The 18,264-nt window shown below is 46.3% G+C and overlaps 1 protein-coding gene across 1 annotated transcript; it reads left to right on the top strand.

Annotated features, from left to right (window-relative positions):
• The first annotated feature begins 62 nt into the window (after positions 1 to 62).
• Positions 63 to 9,166, top strand: LOC138390485 (aflatoxin B1 aldehyde reductase member 2). The gene is made up of 7 exons (XM_069479421.1): positions 63 to 394; positions 2,298 to 2,485; positions 2,637 to 2,741; positions 3,475 to 3,571; positions 3,815 to 3,914; positions 4,473 to 4,602; positions 8,754 to 9,166. The coding sequence occupies exons 1-7, from the start codon at positions 73 to 75 to the stop codon at positions 8,913 to 8,915; spliced, it is 1,104 nt and encodes a 367-aa protein (XP_069335522.1). The 5' UTR covers positions 63 to 72; the 3' UTR covers positions 8,916 to 9,166.
• The last annotated feature ends 9,098 nt before the right edge of the window (positions 9,167 to 18,264 follow it).

Raw genomic sequence — 18,264 nt, 5'->3', positions numbered from 1 at the left:
GCGCCCCCTCCTCGGCGCTCCTCCCGCGGCGTGGGCGGGGCCAGGGCGCCCCAGCGCGCATGCGTCGGCGTCATGCTGAGCGCAGTGTCTCGAGCGGTGGCACGCGCCGCCGTCCGCTGCGTGCGTCGCTGTCCGCTGCCGGAGGCTCACTTGCTCACCATGGCCCGGCCGCCGCCGTCGCGGGCCGCCTCGGGCTCCCCGGTTCGGCCCGCCACAGTGCTAGGCACCATGGAGATGGGGCGCCGCATGGACGCGCCGGCCAGCGCCGCGGCCGTGCGCGCCTTCCTGGAGCGCGGCCACACCGAGCTGGACACGGCCTTCATGTACTGCGACGGCCAGTCCGAGACCATCCTGGGCGGCCTGGGGCTCGGGCTGGGCGGCGGCGACTGCACAGGTAACAGTCGCCCCAGACCGCCCCCTGCACCGTGCGGAGCTGATCCTGTCCCCGGCCGTGCACCGCCCGGCCCAGCCTGACCTCGGGCAGCACCGACCTCCCGCTGCCCACCCCGCAGCTCTGGGACCTTCAGGCTCCTCAGGCGCATCTAGCTCCGGACAGCAGGACCGTGCTTTGCCCAGACCTGACTGCTTTCCTGTCCCTCTCCTTCCCCTGGAGTTGCAGCTCGGGAGTCTCTCCCCAGCCTTGACTGGCCATTCTTCTCGCTTCCTACCTCCATCGCCTCCCCCGCCTCCAGCCCTGCCAGGTGCCGATAACCAGTCCCCACCTGTGCTCTCCGCCTGTCCCCTACCCCCCATCCCATTGCCCTCACCTCCCGTGCGCTCGCTGAGCACCCTTTTCTCATCTTAGTCTTTGCTCAGTCCCTAGACTTTGCCCTGTTCAGTTGACAGTTCCTCTGGCTCTCTCAGGGAGAACTGTAGCTGCACCATTGGCCGGGGTGGGGACTCCATGCCCACCGAGAGGCCCTCTCTGGGTCCCCCTTAGGTTCATAGCTTGGTGGATCTGGAGGAACAGAAGCGGAATGTGCATCTCAGGCCCACACTTTTTCTTGGTCAGTTGGCTGCCTCTTGTTGATAAGGAAGATTTTGTTTCTGAATTGGTTTTTCTTCTCCAGTCCTTCCCTGCTTCCTTCTTGGAGGCCAGGGGCTCACTGGGCCAAAGTCCTCAGATCAGACCTGAGCCAAAGTTCACACCAAGAATGCCTGGGGTTGGGGGGGGGGGGGTGGGGGGAATGGGGGGGAAGGGAGAAAATCTGGACAAGAACCTGTAGAACTTGAACTTGTTTCCCATATCTCAAGGGATCTCATCACACCCCTCTGACCTGCTGAGTTCGCTTGCCCAGTAGGAAAAGTGCAGAGACCATTCAGAGTCCACACAGCTGGGGTTCTTTATAGGGCAATGAGCAGTGCTAAATTAGCTAACTTCCAAGCTGCTTCGGTGGCAGAACACTGTTCTTCTGGGGATCTGGTCTCTGCACTACATGTATGTTTGTGCATGCTTCTGTGAGTCCGGAAGGGGAGGGGAACTATAATCACCTTCTGTTCAGGTTGCCTCTAACAGTCTCTCAAACTGCTCTCTGCCGGTGACCCACATTCAGGTAACAGCCTCTTTACTTGTCTTCCTGCTTCCAGGCCTCCCCCTTGCGTTCTTTCTCTGTACTGCAGCCAGAGTGAACATAGGTGACCCATTCACAACATAACAAAGCCTGTGAATTGATCATTCAGTGACCAGTCCCAATTCAGCAGAGTGGTATTTGAGAACCGGTGGGATCAAATCTGTACCCGCTTTTCTTGTCTCACGTCCCACTGTATTTATGCCCTTCCCTGGAATTTATGCTCTTATAACTCAGAATTGGAGATATGGAGCCTCGCATACTGTGTTTTCTTGCCTCTGTGACTTTGCATGTGTTCCCATGCTCTGCACTTTCCACCCTTCCGTGGAATTCTCAGGTTGGCCTCATGCCTCTACCCTGGGCCCCTGTAGCCTGTGTGCATCTCTCGACTGCACTTACCATATTGTAACATCAGCCTCCAGACTGTCAGCTCCAGAAGGGCAGAGATCCAGAGCATTCAGTTCATCTCTGCATACTCAGTCTCTCGTGCAAGGCCTGGCACAGCCAGCAGTTTGGTGACTAATGATAGTGATTGTAACAGAGCCGAACATTGAGAACTTACATGTAAGACATGGTTTACTCCCCATGACCTCCTGATGAGCACAGTTCCCTTATTGTCATCCCCATTTTACAGAATAGGAAATTGGGGCTGAGAGAGTAATTTAGGCAGGGTCGCCTGGTTAGCATGTGACTCTTATAAATCCTTAACCGTTACATTTTTCCACCAAGTGAAAATTGCTACCAAGGCCAACCCTTGGGATGGAAAGTCACTGAAGCCTGACAGTGTCCGGTCCCAGCTGGAGACATCATTGAAGAGGCTGCAGTGCCCCCAGGTGGACCTCTTCTACCTGCATGCTCCTGACCATGGCACCCCAGTGGAAGAGACGCTGTGCGCCTGCCACCAGCTGCACCAGGAGGTGAGGGCAGCCCCCTGAGCTCCAGGAGGCGGCCTGCTGCTCTTCTTATCCTGATATAGGATACAGCCTCACTCCCAGGATCCCCACTCTGGCCTCCCCTTCCTGGTCTCCTGGGCTGCAGTGAGTTTTGACCACAGCCTCACCCCTGCAGGGCAAGTTTGTGGAGCTCGGCCTCTCCAATTATGCTTCCTGGGAGGTGGCCGAGATCTGTACCCTCTGCAAGAGCAATGGCTGGATCCTGCCGACTGTGTACCAGGTGAGGGCCACGGCTGCAGGGGCCTCGGTCTCCAGGGCTCTTGCTGATCCGGGTTCTCTTTGCCCCTCTGCCTGCCCCTGTGCCCTCTGCATAGCAGCCACTGTCCTGCTCAAAGCCTGCAGATGGCTCCCAGGTACCCTCAAGATTATGTCCAAGATGCTCAGCTGGGCCACCAGGCACCTGCCCACTTCTTGCCTGAGTGTGCACCTTGGTCCCTTCCTTTCCCGACTCCCTGTGCCCATCAGCCTTAAACACACCTTCACCCTAGGAGAAGTGCTCAGGCTTCACTTTGGTGACTTCCTCTGGCAGCCTTTCCTGACAGCTCAAAGGAGTCTCCAGCCTCCAAACCTCACTTTCATACATTCAGCGGGTACTTTTGAGGTCCTCATATGATCATAGAACCTGACTTGATTGTAATTATCTCTCTTCTTGTCTGGTTCTTTAACTTGACTGTAATGTCTCTTGGAGGCAGAGACTCTGTGAGAACTGCTCATGGTTGTAAATCCAGCATCCATCCCATAGTCAGTGCACACAGATATTTATGAAATGATATATCCAGTTCAGTTTCCTGTCTTTGGGTCCAATACCCTCTCCCCATCCCCTACCAACACTAGTGATTTTAGAAATATTGCAGAAGTCCTGAGCTTGTGTTGATTTAGAGTTTTAAGAGAGGAAGGCTGAGGTCCCTTCCCCTGACACATCCACCCTATCCAGCTGTCCCCTCTCCCTGCAGGGCATGTACAACGCCACCACTCGGCAGGTGGAAACAGAGCTCTTCCCCTGCCTCAGACACTTTGGATTGAGGTTCTACGCCTACAACCCTTTGGCTGGTATGTGCTGCCATGGGCAAGGCTCCTCCTGGGGTGGGAGGGCATTCCCGGCCCTGTCTCTGCCTGTTCCTCACCCGTAGATGCCGAGCTCAGGAGCTGGGAAGCAGGGAGGGGTTTGACAAGACACTGGGCTGTGTTCTCCATCCCACCTCGGTCCCTCCCCATTTCCTAGTCCAGCACCCCTAGGGTGTGGCACCCATGGGAGCAACCTGGGCCAGGGGTCTGAACGCATCCTTCCTGCAGGGGGCCTGCTGACCGGCAAGTACAAGTACGAGGACAAGGACAAGAAACAACCCCTGGGCCGTTTCTTTGGGAATACCTGGGCTGAGACCTACAGGAATCGGTGAGCGGGGGATGTCTGCCTCGGGGCGCCGGGTATGGAGGGATCCCCCTTATCCGAAATGAAGTTCTAGGCTGCCTTCCTAGGGCGTAAGGGTAAGGCCTTCGCTTGCTGCCTGTACCTACATGTCTTGATTCCTGCAGGATTATGAAACTCTCTGTGGGGTTTCTTCGTGTTTCCTTGGGACCTCCTGAGGAAATGGGGCTCCCTGGGCCTTATGGTCTCCAAGGCCCAGCTCTTCCCTGAGACATCACCTGCTGAGGAGGAGAGAAAGAACCCAGGGTGGAGCTCAGGAGGCCTGGGCCAAGTCTCACCCCATCTTAGCTGCCTTTATGTCACTGGGTGCCATGGGGGGGTTCAGGAGTCCTCAGGAATCAACACGTCGGTGAGGGCTCTGGTGAGGGAGCCAGCCTCCTGGTTGGTTCCGAGACCCCGTGAAGTAGGAGACCCCCGGCTAGAAAGGACGCTGGCCCCTCAGGGCTTCATGGACTGGGGTGTGGATGGCTGTCCTGGGGTGACCACAAGGTACTGACCCTTGTGCCTTTGCCCCCATCTGCCCAGCTTCTGGAAGGAGCACCACTTTCAGGCCATTGCCCTGGTGGAGAAGGCCCTGCAGGCCACTTATGGTGCCAGCGCCCCCAGCATGACCTCGGCCGCCCTGCGGTGGATGTACCACCACTCCCAGCTGCAGGTAACCAGCCGCCCTGGGTGCTGCTGCCCTTCCGGGGAAGCTAGAATGACCTTTAGGGCAACGGTCCCCAACCTTTTTGGCACCAGGGACCAGTTTCATGGAAGACAGTGTTTCCAGGAACTTGGGGCAGGGATGGTTTCATGATGATTCAAGCACATTACATTTATTTTGCACTTTATTTCCATTATTATTACATTGTGATATATAATGAAATAATTATACAACTCACCATAATGCAGAATCAGTGGGAGCCCTGAGCTTGTTTTCCTGTAACTAGACGGTCCCATCTGGGGGTGATGGGAGCTAGTAACACCCGAAATGTGTTGCTTACGTCAAGTCTACTCCGTAATGTCATTTTGGTTGCCGTCACTGGAGAAAACGTTGCTTCACAAAGATAAAATGTTGAAATGGAAGCAGGTTTTCCAGTGCTTTGTGGCAATCTCAGGATATTCCATCTTGACTTTAATCCAGAACGCATGGAGATTTGAAGTTGTAGCAAATATACTTTAGAGGCCACCATCATTTGTGATCTCAAGCAGTTGACGCTCTTCTAGCACGGACAAAGTTGATTCACCTGGCTTATTCACAAATGGGTCACGGATCCGTTCCTTCCCGTTTTGGGGGTCTTTAGTGGTTGGGAAGTAATGCTCAAACTCTTTTGAAAGCTGAGATAGGTGATCATGCACCAGCTGGGAGAAAGAAGGCCCTGGCTCAGTCTCTTTCAAAATCTCTGCTAATGTTTGAAACACGTCAAAGATCCCAGTGTTCACTCATCGCCATCCATGTTTGAATGCAGCCACTTTATCTGCCGACTTGACACAGTTGTCATTCTCCCCTGAAATGACACATTGAATTCATTGAGCAGGTTGAATATGTCACACAAGTAAGCAAGTTTTGCCACCCATTCTGTATCACTGAAATGTGTGGCCAGTGATGACTTTTTCTAAAAGAAATCTCTGGAGCAGCTCTCGTAACTCAAAAACTCTGGCCAGGCCGGGCGCGGTGGCTCACGCCTGTAATCCTAGCACTCTGGGAGGCTGAGGTGGGCGGATTGTTTGAGCTCAGGAGTTCGAGACCAGCTTTAGCAAGAGCGAGACCCCATCTCTACTAAAAATAGAAAGAAATTATATGGACAGCTAAAAATATATATAGAAAAAATTAGCCAGCCATGGTGGTGCATGCCTGTAGTCCCAGCTACTCGGGAGGCTGAGATAGGAGGATCGCTTGAGCTCAGGAGTTTGAGGTTGCTGTGAGCTAGGCTGACGCCACGGCACTCACTCTAGCCTGGGCAACAGAGTGAGACTCTGTCTCAAAAAAAAAAAAAAAAAAACTCTGGCCAGTGATCCACCTTTAGAAAGCCACCTCACTTCCGTGTATAAGGGAAGATGTGTGTGCCCTGCGTCCATCTCTTCACAGCGCTGCACGGACAGATGTGAGTCAAGGGCATGTACTTTAATGCGGTTGATAATTTTAATCACATTCTACAAAATATTTAGTTGAGGTGACATTTTCCAGCTAGCCCACATTTCTCCCTAGATGACACAGTGCGTAGACTGACATTCAGAAGCGACCTCCTTGACCCGAGTGGTGAAACCAGAAAGCCGTCCCGTCACGGCAGCTGCTCCAGCTGTGCATATACCAACGAAAAAGGACCAATTCAGTTTTCCTGATATGTAATCATTCAATGACTTGAATAGTTCTGAAGCCGTGGTGTTCCTTGGCAACAAAAGTGCACATAACATATCCTCTTGCACGTCTTCCTGAAAAATATGTCACACAAAAACAAGCATTGTTGCCTTGTTGTCAACATCGGTAAACTCATCAACCTGGATTGCGTACCACGGTGACTCATTAATCCTCTCTAACAATTGTGCCTCAGTCTCCTCTGCTATTTCATCATTCGTCTAGTTATGGTGCTAGCCGAAAGAGGAACATGTGCCACCGTTTGAACTGCACCCTCTCCTAAAAGTTCTCGGCAAATGTCCTTAGCAGCAGGCGGGATCAACTCTTCCCCAATAGTAAAGGGCTTCTTAGCTTTAGCAATGCGGTCAGGCACTAAGAATGATGATCTCAGTGCAGACACATTTGATGAAGTGGTGGCCTTCAATAATTGCTTCTGTACTTTGTGGTCACGTTTTTTTCTTTTGAAAAATCCAAAGGTTTGTCTTTTAATGCAGGGTGCTTGGTCTCCATATGGTAAAGCAGTTTTGAAGGTTTCATGGCTTCGTTGGCCAGTCACCACGTTTTATACAAAGTGGGCTTGGAGACTGTGAATCACCTGTGGCAATGAACTATAATTTGAGTAGGACTCTTGGCATTTTCTTGTATGTGTGGCTTTCATTTTGTGGGCAGTCTTAGAGTCTTCTGCTGTCTCATCGTAGAGTCTGTCCGCCTTTGCAAAGAAGCTCTCCAGCGCTGTTTGCTTTTCACTCGTTTTTGCCAGGGTTAGCTTGTGGGCTTACCAAAACTGTGACCGAGACAAGTGCGCAGTATGGGAAAGAGGCACCTCTGGAAGTGGTAAATAAAATAATGGGCGGGACATGCACAGACTAAACTAAGTGTTGGATTCTGACTTAAACCCTGCCCACAGATACAGCTGTACAATTGAAGTACACCAGCTCACTTGCCGCTATAAAGCTTGCCACCAGATGCAGCTTAATTGTCACTTGCCACTCACTGATAGGGTTTTGATGAGTCTGCAAACAATTGATTTATTATGGTCTCTGTGCAGTCAAACCTCTCTGCTAATGATGATCTGTATTTGCAGCCACTCCCCAGCACTAGCATCACCGCCTCAGCTCCAGCTCAGATCATCAGGCATTAGGTTCTCACAAGGAGCCGCAACCTAGATCCCTCGCGTGTGCAGTTTACAGTAGGGTTTGTGTTCCTGTGAGAATCTAATGCCATCGCTGATCTGACAGGAGGCGGAGCTTATGCCCTGATGCAAGTGATGGTGAGCGGCTATAAATGCAGATGAAGCTTCACTCCCTCGCCTGCTGCTCACCCCCTGAGAGTTCCTCAGCTCGAGGGCTGGAACTGCAGCATTAGGGAACTTCCAAAGAGTTTGTTTTCTCTGTTCCTTTGAAATTTCTCTTCCTTCGAGTTCTCATGGACATTCTTCCCATTGTTTGTTGATGTTATCTATGTGCCAGGCTTTGTAACAAGGGCTTTACAAACATGGGTTTCATCTTCCTTAGGCCTTATGAAGTATGATTATCTCAGTTGTATTGAGGAGGGAACTTGGGTTCACACAGTTATTAAGGGGACAGAATTTTTTTTTTTTTTTTTTTTTTTTTTTTTTGAGACAGAGTCTCACTCTGTTGCCCGGGCTAGAGTGCCGTGGCGTGGCGTCAGCCTAGCTCACAGCAACCTCAAACTCCTACGCTCAAGCGATCCTCCTGCCTCAGCCTCCCGAGTAGCTGGGACTACAGGCATGCGCTACCATGCCCGGCTAATTTTTTCTGTATATTTTTAGTTGTCCAGTTAATTGCTTTCTATTTTTATTTTAGTAGAGACAGGGTCTTGCTCTTGCTCAGGATGGTCTCAAACTCCTGAGCTCAAACGATCCACCTGCCTCAGCCTCCCAGAGTGCTAGGATTACAGGAGTGAGCCACCACGCCTGGCCAAGGGGACAGAAATTTTAACACAGGTTTAACCGTAAGACCTACTAGTCTCCCTCCTCTGGTGGGAGCTAAGGTTTCCTCTCTCTTGCTGTCCCCTGTCTTCCTGGTTCAAACTTTTCTCCAGCTTCAGCTTTGGAGGTGGCACAGTATCTGACATATATATACTGTAGGTGCTCACTAAATGGGAGCTAAGTGAGTCGCATAAGTTTTCACAACCATAATCACGTTGAAAGTCAAGACAGTAGAGTCCCTGAGAGGTGAATGACTTAGCCACAATGTCACAGGTTTTGGTGTTCGGAACTGGGCTGTGAAGGTAGGTCTGTCTGGGTGAGCCGTGTGGGGGCAGGGGAAAGAATACAGGTCTCAAGTCACATCATTACAGCTGTCAAAGCACCCGCAGTTCTTTCTGGATGCACAGGATACACATAGACACGGAGCCCAGATCTTGGCAGGGCCGCTGCTGGGAGGGGCGTGTGAGTGGAGGCGTTGTGCAGAAGGGTGTTGACCTCTGGCCGTCTCCCCTTGCAGGGTGCCCGTGGGGACGCGGTCATCCTGGGCATGTCCAGCCTGGAGCAGCTGGAGCAGAACTTGGCAGCGACTGAGGAAGGGCCCCTGGAGCCGGCTGTCGTGGACGCCTTTGAGCAAGCCTGGCACCTGGTCGCCCACGAGTGTCCCAACTACTTCCGCTAGGTCCTGTCGTGGCTCAAGCTGCCACACGCCTTTCTGCTTTTTCTCTCACTCTGGCCAATCTCTGCCTTAAGCTGATGTAGCAGGGTCTTTCGTGATTGTCTGGATCCGTGCACTGTTTTTCTAGATTCCCGTCTTGCTCCCTGTTGCCTTCACACCGTGGAAGGGCTGGGGCTGCGTCCTGCCCGGGCCTCTCCTACCTGAATAAAGTAGGCACGTGACCTGGCTGTGGCCCAGGCCTGCAGTGAACCGCACACACTTGTCTCCTCTGGTGCTCACAACGTGTTTCCCAGCCTGCTGGGGACTGGGAGAAAGGGGCTGAACCACGGGCTGGAGTCTTCAAAGGGTCCAGGGAGTGGGAGGGTCTCAGGAGCACACGGCCCTCCCCAGCGTCTCCTGGGTCCCTAGTTCTGAATGCCAGCCTGACTTCTCAACTGTGGGGCAGGAGATGGTTCTCACTCTTCTACACATGATAGAAAAAATGAGAGCTGTACACCTGCACAAGACTTTTTCCACTTTAGAATTGTCTCCTGAATACTTAGGAATGGAAGAATTTGAGCAGAAGCCTGCCAGTAGAGTCCCTGCCAAGAAGAAGAACACTGGGAACATTTCTGACACTCTGAATCTCAGCAGTGGCTTTACTCTTGTCTTAGCTGAAGCCTGCTGTCTGCTCATCCGTAAGATTCTCGGCCTTGTCTCTGAGCCTCCTGTTGGGAGTGGGGGCACTGGCTGCCAGGGTCCCCATTTCCCTCAGCAAACTTCTACTCCAAACTGGAGGCACCCAAGGCTGGAGAAGAAAGGAAAAATCCCAGGTGCAGTGATTGCTGTTTGACCATTTCCGATGCAGCAAGACCCCCCCAGCCTTGAGCAGCACCTTGGGGAGTCATGGGGCAGGTGGTAGGGCACAAGGCAGCAGCAGCAGCATGGGAAGCAGTCCCAGGCCCAACCTGGGAATTCAGACAACCCCACTAATCCAAGTGACTCTTTGTTCGAGGAAAAGTTCTATTTGCCTTCTAGAGGGAGATACCCTGCAGACAAATTTTTATTCTTTATCCAAAGAAGTCACCTTCCTTTGCCTTTATCCATAACAAAATAATTGCTTCCCCATACTAGGTACTCTGTTAATTATCTTTGTACAAAAAAACACATTAGAATTGAGTTACTTAAAATTAATAAATCCCTCAAACTAATCAAAGGATTCAACGAAATCTGTATCAAAATGCCAGCTGGCCTTTTTTTTTTTTTTTTTTTTTGCACAATACAGAAATTGACAAACTGATCCTAAAATGCATATGGAAATTCAAGGGACCCAGAATAACCAAAACAAACTTCAAAAAGAACAAAGTTGGAGGACACACTTCCTGATTGCAAACTTACTACAGAGCTGTAGTAATACAGACTGTGGTTGTGGCATAGGGGATAGAATTGAGAGTCCACAAAAGCCTTACTTGTACTGTCAATCGATGTTATTAATAGAGAAGAGTGCTAAGACAATTCAATGGGGGAAAGAGCAGTCTTCAACAACATCTGAATGTCTTCATGCCAAAGAATGAAGCTGGATCCCTTCCTCACGCCATACACAAGAAATAAACTCAAAATGGATCAAATACCTAAATGTATAAGCTACAACTGTAAAACCCTTGGAAGAAAATATTGTAATAAATCTTCATGACCTTGGGTTAGGCAATGGTTTCTTAGATATGCCACCAAAAACACAAGCAACAAAAGGAAAAATAGGTAAATTGGGCATCATCATAATTTTGCACTTTTGTGCTTCAAAGACGCCATCAAGAAAGTGCAAAGACAACCTACAGAATGGAAGAATATATTTGCAAATCACACATCTGTTAAGTAACTTATAGCTGTAGTATACAAAGCACTCTTACAACTTAATATTAAGAGAAAAAAAACCCAATTAAACAGTGGACAAAGGATCTGAATAGACTTTTTTCCAAAGAGAATATCCAGATGGCCAGTGACCACATGCAAAGCTGCTCAGCATCACTACTTCTCAGAGAAAAGCAGATCAAAACCACTTCCCACTCAGAAAGCCAGAGTCACAGAAAGACAGAAAATAAGTGTTGAGGAGAGTGGAGAAATCTGAGCCTTCATGCACTGCTGGTGGGAATGCAGGATGGTGTAGACATTTCAGAAAACAGTCTGGCAGTTTCTCAAACGAGGAAACAGAGTTATCATATGACCCAGCACTTCCACTTCTTAGGCACATACCTAAGTGAAATGAAACATATGTCCACACAGTAAGTTACAGGAATGTTCATAGGAGCACTGTTCGTTAAAGCCAAAAAGGGGAAACAGCCCGTGTCATCAGCTGATGAATCGGTAGAATGCATATACATACAGTGGAATACTATCAAGCATTAAAAAGGAATTAAATACTGAACAGCTACAATATGGCTGAGCCTTGAAGACAAGGGAAACAAGCCAGTCACAAAAGGCCTCAGGTATATGATTGCATTTACATGAAATGTCTGGAATGGACGAATCTATCAGAGACAGAAAGTAGATATTTCATCCCTAGAACTGGGAGAGGTTTGGGGAGGAAATGGAGATTGACTGCTAATGAGTATGGGCTTTCTTTCTGGGGTGATGAAAACGGTCTAAAATTGCTTGTGATGGTTGCGTAACTCTGCACTGAAAACCATTGAATTACACACTTTCAATTGGTGAATTGTGTAGCATCTGAATTATGTCTCAATAAGGCTGTTTTTTTAAAAAAGAACAAAACAGTCACTTTGCTCACAATCTGCCTGGGCAGGGCTCAGTGGGGAAGCCTCGCCTGTTCCCCAGGGTCTGAGCGGTGATCACAAGCTGGAGTCTAGAATCACCTGGAGACTGATTCACTCACATGTCTGGTAGTTGGTGCTGAGTGTCAGCTGGAACATCAGCTGTCCTAGTCAACTGGCACACACGTGACCTCTCCATGTGGCCAAGGTGTCCTCACAGTGTGGCAGCTGGCTTCCTGGGCAGCTTCTTGCCTGAGAAAACCAAGCAGAAACCGTATTGCCTCCCCCTGCCGGTATGTTTTTATTTTTTGTATTGCCTTTACTTCCCAGCTTCAGAACTCCACAGCAGCACTCTTTTGTCATGGGAGAAGTGTCAAAATCATGTTGTAAAAAGAGGATGTGAGAGAACACGTGGTCATCTTTGGAAGATAAATGGTCACTGGGAGCAATAGTCCCGAGTGGTCAAGTCGAGAAGTTGGGCTCCAGGACCTCCCCATCTGTTAGAATCTTCTGGATACTGTATCTCAAACATATTTGATGGCTTTTTATCCCTAAAGAGCTTCTTCAAAAGATAGTTTCAAAACACCATGTTGTACACTATAAATATATATATGTATTTTATGTGTCAATTTAAAAATAAATGAGCATTCTGGAATCTTATATAAGTGCCATAATACAATGTGTGGTCGTTTTGTTTGGTGCTTGCTTGCTTATTTGTTTATTTTTAGATCTGGCTTGCTTCACTCAGCATAATTTTGAGATTCATCCATGTGATCGTGTCTATCAGTAGTTCCTTTTTATTGCTGAGTAGCAAGCACTCCATTGTATGGATATACCACGATTGGTTAATCCTTGCATGTATTGGTAGACGTTTGGGTGGTTTTCAGTTTGTAGCTAGTACAAATAAAGTGCTATGGACATTTATGTACAATCAATACAAATAAATGAGAACGGAAAAAAGACCTAAAGGAACAGAGTTGGATCCGGAAAGAATCAAACATATTTAATCATCTTCAAACTAAGGAAACTGGTCCGTAGTGTATAAAAGAATGGAGAGTGAGGCGGTATGGATTTTGTACATGGGCATCCATGAGGAAGGAGCTACTGAGCTTAGGGCTGGCGGGAGGGCTTCTGGGCTGACCCGCTCACTTCCCGTGATTCTGGCTGCTGTTCTAGTGATTGGGGTGGTTGACGTCGGCAGCGTCTCACATCTGGGATTCTGCGCACGTTGCAGAAGCAATAGGAAGGTGAGAGCGTCGGGCTCCGTAACTGCTTATGAGCAAGTACATTTCTGCTCCACAGGTTTTCAGTTTAGCAAGGCTATTTTTACCACCACATTGTTCCCCACCTAAATGTAAGCGTATCACCACTGTGGAAACAAATTTCCTCAATGTTGAACTTTATCACTGAATAAAATAGCATTCAGAATAGTATCAGATGCTTCACCTTTGACAAAATGACCTTCCAAAAGCATAGAGGAAATATTTAAGACTCTTACGGTATAAACAGGGAAAGTTAAAGGGATGGAAAGGAAGGTAGGATTTCTATGCTTCAACTTGTAAAATGATGCCACCAGTAGACCGTCCTAAGCTAGGTACCTATGATGTAACACCTGGAGTAACCATTTCAAAAGCTGTACAAAGAGATACACTCAAAAACGCTGTCATAAAATCAGACTCTTAAGAAAACATTTCAATTACCTGACAGGAAAGGAGGAGAAGGAAAAGAGAGAAACAAAGAAACAGAGAACAAACAAAACAAAAAGTAAAATGGCACACTTAAACGCAAATGGTCTAAATCTACTACTGAAAAGACAGAGCTTGGCACAGTGGATTAAAACAAGGTGACCTAAGTATATGCTTTCCTTAGAGACTCACTTCAAATACCGTGATATGGACAGCTTGAAAGTAAAAGAAAAGAACAAGATAAAGCATGAAAACTAATCAAAAGAAAGCAGTAATGGCATAGTAATGTCAGACAAAGTAGACTTCAGAATAAAGAAAATTATCAGAGACAGAGGTCATTATGTAATGGTTTTAAAAAGGTGAATTCACCAAGAAGGCATAGCGACCTAAATGTGTAAGCACCAAACAGCTCTACCAAAATAGGTAAAGCAAAAACTGACAGACCTGCAGGTAGAAATAGACAAATCCACCATTATGGTTGGAGACGTCAACACCCCTCTCTTAACAACTGATAGAACACCTACCCAGAAAATCAGCAAGAATATAGAAGAACTCAAAAAAGCCATCAACCATCAAGTCTATTCAGCATTCATAGGACACTTCACCCAACAGCAGTTGTTGACTGCACCTAGGTTGTGATATTGTGGTACAGCTTTGCAAGAGGTTCCTATTGGAGAAAGCTGAGGAAAGCGTACCAGGGATATCTCTGCATTATTTCTTATATCTGAGTGTGAGTCTAAAATTATCTCAAAATGTAAAAGTTTAATTTAAAAAATGAACAACTGTCCTTCCCATTTAAAAGTAGTCAAAGAGGGGCCGGCTGTGGTGGGTCACACCTATAATCTTAGCACTCTGGGAGGCCAAGGTGGGAGAATTGCTTTAGGTCAAGAGTTCCATACCAGCCTGAGCAAGAGCAAGACTCCATCTGTATTAAAAATAGACAAAATTAGCCGGGCATGGTGGCGCATGCCTGCAGCCCCAGCTACTAGGGAGGTGGAGGCAAGACAATTGCTTGAGCCCAGGAATTTGAGGTTGCAGTGAGCTATAGTGATGCCATGGCACTCTAGCCAAGGCAACAGAGTGAGACTCTGTCTCAAAAAAAAAAAAAAAAAAAGTAGAGATGCTGTACGTGTTAATCCTATTGTCCTAACTAAGGTCTGTATTTAGGGTGTACAAAACATAATCCCAGGCTTTAAAACTCTATTTTGATTGATTCAGGCAAAGATTATCAATGGATGAAAGCATAAAATGAAAGGCTGATGGGAACTTTACAGTGGAGGGAGCAGGCTGGCACCACCTGAAGGCACTGCTTGATCTCAGCGTTGCTGGGACCGGGCGGACCACGCTGTCTGTGCTTCCCCGATGGGATGCACTGGGAAGTACATGGCATCACTGAAGAAGTATGCTTACCAAAAAACCAAAACCAAAACAAACAAAATATAAGCTGAACTAGAAGGCGATCTAGCCTTTACCACGAACTTCCATTTGTCAAGAATTACTAGAGGACAGAAGAACAAGTTAGATGAGACCATTTCTATGGAAACAGATCATGGGACATTTTATAGCCAAACTGATGGGTCTTTTCAACAAGCAAATACACGGACGGGGGGAGAGCTCAGTAGGACTGCTGTGGTTTAAAATAGACACTAGAGGCTGGATGTGGTGGCTCACACCTTTGTAATCCCAGCACTTGGGGAGGCAGAGGTAGGTGGATCACTCCGGGGCGTGAGTTGGAAACCAGCCTGAGCAACATTTTGAGACCCCGTCTCTACAAAAACTGCACTCCCAGGCAACAGAGTGAGACCTTGTCTCTAAATAAATAAATAAATAGAAAATAAAGTAGACACAAGAAATACAGTATAATAACCAAATACAATGTGTAAATCATGTTTGGATGCTAATTGAAACCAGCTGAAACATACTTTTTAAAAAACAATCAGCAATATTTGAAAATGGACTTAGTATTAAGTGACACCAAAGAATTGTTAATTTTATTAATGTGATAATGGCATTATAGTTATGTAAAAATTTGTCTATTGTTATGCACTGAAATATGTTGGGATAACTAGTATGTCCAGTACAATGTTAAATAAAAGTGGTGAGAGCAGGCATCATTGTCTGGTTCCCAATCTAAGGGGGAAAGTTTTCTGATTTCACCATTAAATATAAAGTTAGCTGTAGGTTTTTTATATATGTCCTTTATCAGTTTGAAGACTTCTCTCTCTATTCCAACTTTGCTGAGAGGTTTTTTTTCCTCTTATGAATAGGCATTACATTTTGTTAGAGGTTTTCTCTCCATCTGTTGAGATGATCATATGGGTTTTATTTTATAGCCTGTTAGTGTAGTAAATTATATCAATTGATTTTCAAATCCTAAGCCAACCTTGTATTCCTGGAATGAAACTAATTTAATCATGATGTGTTGTTATTTTTATATCCTAGTGTTTGATTTGCTAAATTTTAAAAGTATTTTTGTGTCTAGACTCATGAAGGATATTTGTCTATAGTTTCTTGTCTTGTAACATCTTTATCTCATTTGGTATCTGGATGATACTGGCCTGAGAAGATGAGTTGAGACATGATCCCTCCTCTTCTATTTACTGGAAACATTTCTGTAGAATTGGTATTGTTTCTTCCCTAAGCGATATGTAGAATTTATTAATGAAGCCATGTAGACCTAGAATTTCGTGGGGATATTTTTTTTTTTTGTTTTTTACTAAGAATCCAATATCTTTAATAGGTGATGATCCAGGTTGCCTTTTTCTTCTTTGGTGGGCCTTGTTAGTTTGTGTTTTTTAAGGAAGTTTCACATTTCATCTAATTTATCAAATTTATTGGCATAAAGGTATTCATAATATTCTCTTATTGCCATTTTAATTTCTGTAAGATTTCCAGTGATGTCTCTTCTTCTCTTTTGATATAGTTAATCCATGTATTCTCTCTTTTATTCCTAATCAGTCTAGCTAGAGGTTTATCAACTTTATTGGTCTGTTTATAGACTCTACTTCTGGGTTTATTGATTTTTTTCTATTGTTTTTCTCTTTTCTATTTTATTTATTTTGGCTTTTATCTTTACAATTTCCTTCCTTCTGCTAACTTTGGATTTACTTGTTTCTTCCATTTCTGGTTTCTTAAAGTGGAAGCTTAAATTATTGATTTGAGATATTTCTTCTTTTATAGTATGTTCAAGTAGGGCTATAAATTTCCCTCTTAGCACTACGGTAGCTGCATTTCAGAAAATTGGATATGTCATGTTTTCACTTTCATTCAGCTCAAAATTCCTTCTAATTTCCCTTGTGATTACATCTTTGATCCATGGACTATGTACAAGTAGTTATTTAATTTCGAAATATTTGGGGATTTCCCAGATATCATTCTGTTATTTTTTTCTAGTGGAATTTTACTGGGCTCAGAGACACACTTTGTATCACTTAAATTCTTTAAATTTATTAAGACTTGTTTTATGCTCCCAGATATGGTATAGCTTGGTGAATTGGCACTGGAAATGAATACATATTGTGCTGTTGATAGATATTCTATTAATGTTAAGTCAAGTTAGTTAATAGTGTTGTTCAAGTCTTGTATACCTTTACTGAGTTTCTGTAAATTATGACTAATAATTGTTATCCCATTACTGAGAAAGGAGTGTTGAAATTTCTAACTATAATTTCATCTTTGTCTATTTCTTCTTTAATTCTATTATTGTTTTCACGTATTTTGATGCGTTATGATCAGGTGCATACACATTTAGGATTATGTCCTCTTGATTAATTGGCCTTTTTGTCATTATGCTATGTCCCTCTTTGTCTTTGATAGTATTCTTTGTTTCGAAATCTCCTTTGTCTGATATTCATGCAGCCTCTCCAACTTTTTTTTACTTAGTTTTGTCAAGGTATGTCTTTTCCCATCCTTTCACTTTTAACCTATCTCTGTGTAAGGCTGGTGGCAGGCACCCCTCTTCTCCCTAATGGAAAAAGAAGAAGCCCAAGAGACCTGCCAAGGACAATGTCTGCAAGGCCCGGCTAAGTTAAAGGACAACCACACCTGGTTGGTTACCCTGATAAGAGTCTCGGTTCCTAAAGTCCACACATACCACCGGCTCCTCCTATTTCTCAATACCGGTCCTAAAACTGCAACGGAAAATTCCTTGCCTCCACACCATAAATCTTTCTGCCAAAGAAACCCCTACCCCCAGCCCTAAAAACATATATAAACCCACTCAGACTTCTGGGCAATGCGACTTCCCGTGTGTGTGTGTGTGTGTGTGTGTGTGTCTCTCTCTCTCTCTCTCTCTCTCTCTCTCTCGGGGCCCGTGAACCTAGCCCTCGAGCATCCCAATAAAGCCTCGTTGCTTACCCCTTTGAGCTCTGCTCCTCTTTCTTTCTCTGGCGCCAGCCAATCCAAAAAACCTTACACTCTGTTTATATATTTCACCAGGTTTCTGGTACTTACCATATACCTGGGTTTTATTTTTTTTATCTAATATGACAATCTCTGCCTTTTACTTGGGAGTGTTTTTTTTTTTTTTTTTTTTGCCCCACCCCTGCTTGGTTGGGAGTGTTTATATACTTCATATTTAATGCAATTAGTGATATGATTGGGTTTAAAACTATCTTGCTATTTGTTTTTTTCATTTGTTTCATTTAATTTTTTCATACCCCATTTTTGTTGGCCTGAAAAGAGTCTTTATTTTGCCTTCACTTTTCAAAGGCGTTTTCACTTAGGGATACACAAAGCTGACAGTTCTCTTCTTTCAACACTTTAAGCGTGTCGCTCCCCAGGGATGCCGTCTGGGACCCCACAGCAGGCGCGACAGCCCTTGGGCCACCCGCCCGCTAAGCTCCCTCGGGAAGCGGACACACGCGGGGACAGCTGGGGGCGAGGCCAAGGGAGGCGGGCGTCGTGGCAGGGAAGCCTGAGGCG

Source organism: Eulemur rufifrons, chromosome 8, assembly GCF_041146395.1.
Source record: "Eulemur rufifrons isolate Redbay chromosome 8, OSU_ERuf_1, whole genome shotgun sequence".
Taxonomy (NCBI): Eukaryota; Metazoa; Chordata; class Mammalia; order Primates; family Lemuridae; genus Eulemur; species Eulemur rufifrons.
This window is presented reverse-complemented; position numbering and strand designations above follow the sequence as displayed.

Excerpts from the sequence above, each read along its gene's own strand:
- LOC138390485 (XM_069479421.1), top strand. The coding sequence starts at position 73 with ATGCTGAGCGCAGTGTCTCGAGCGGTGGCACGCGCCGCCGTCCGCTGC. Across the intron at positions 2,486-2,636 it reads GCCACCAGCTGCACCAGGAG|GGCAAGTTTGTGGAGCTCGG; the intron begins GTGAGGGCAGCC and ends TCACCCCTGCAG. Across the intron at positions 3,915-4,472 it reads GCTGAGACCTACAGGAATCG|CTTCTGGAAGGAGCACCACT; the intron begins GTGAGCGGGGGA and ends CCATCTGCCCAG.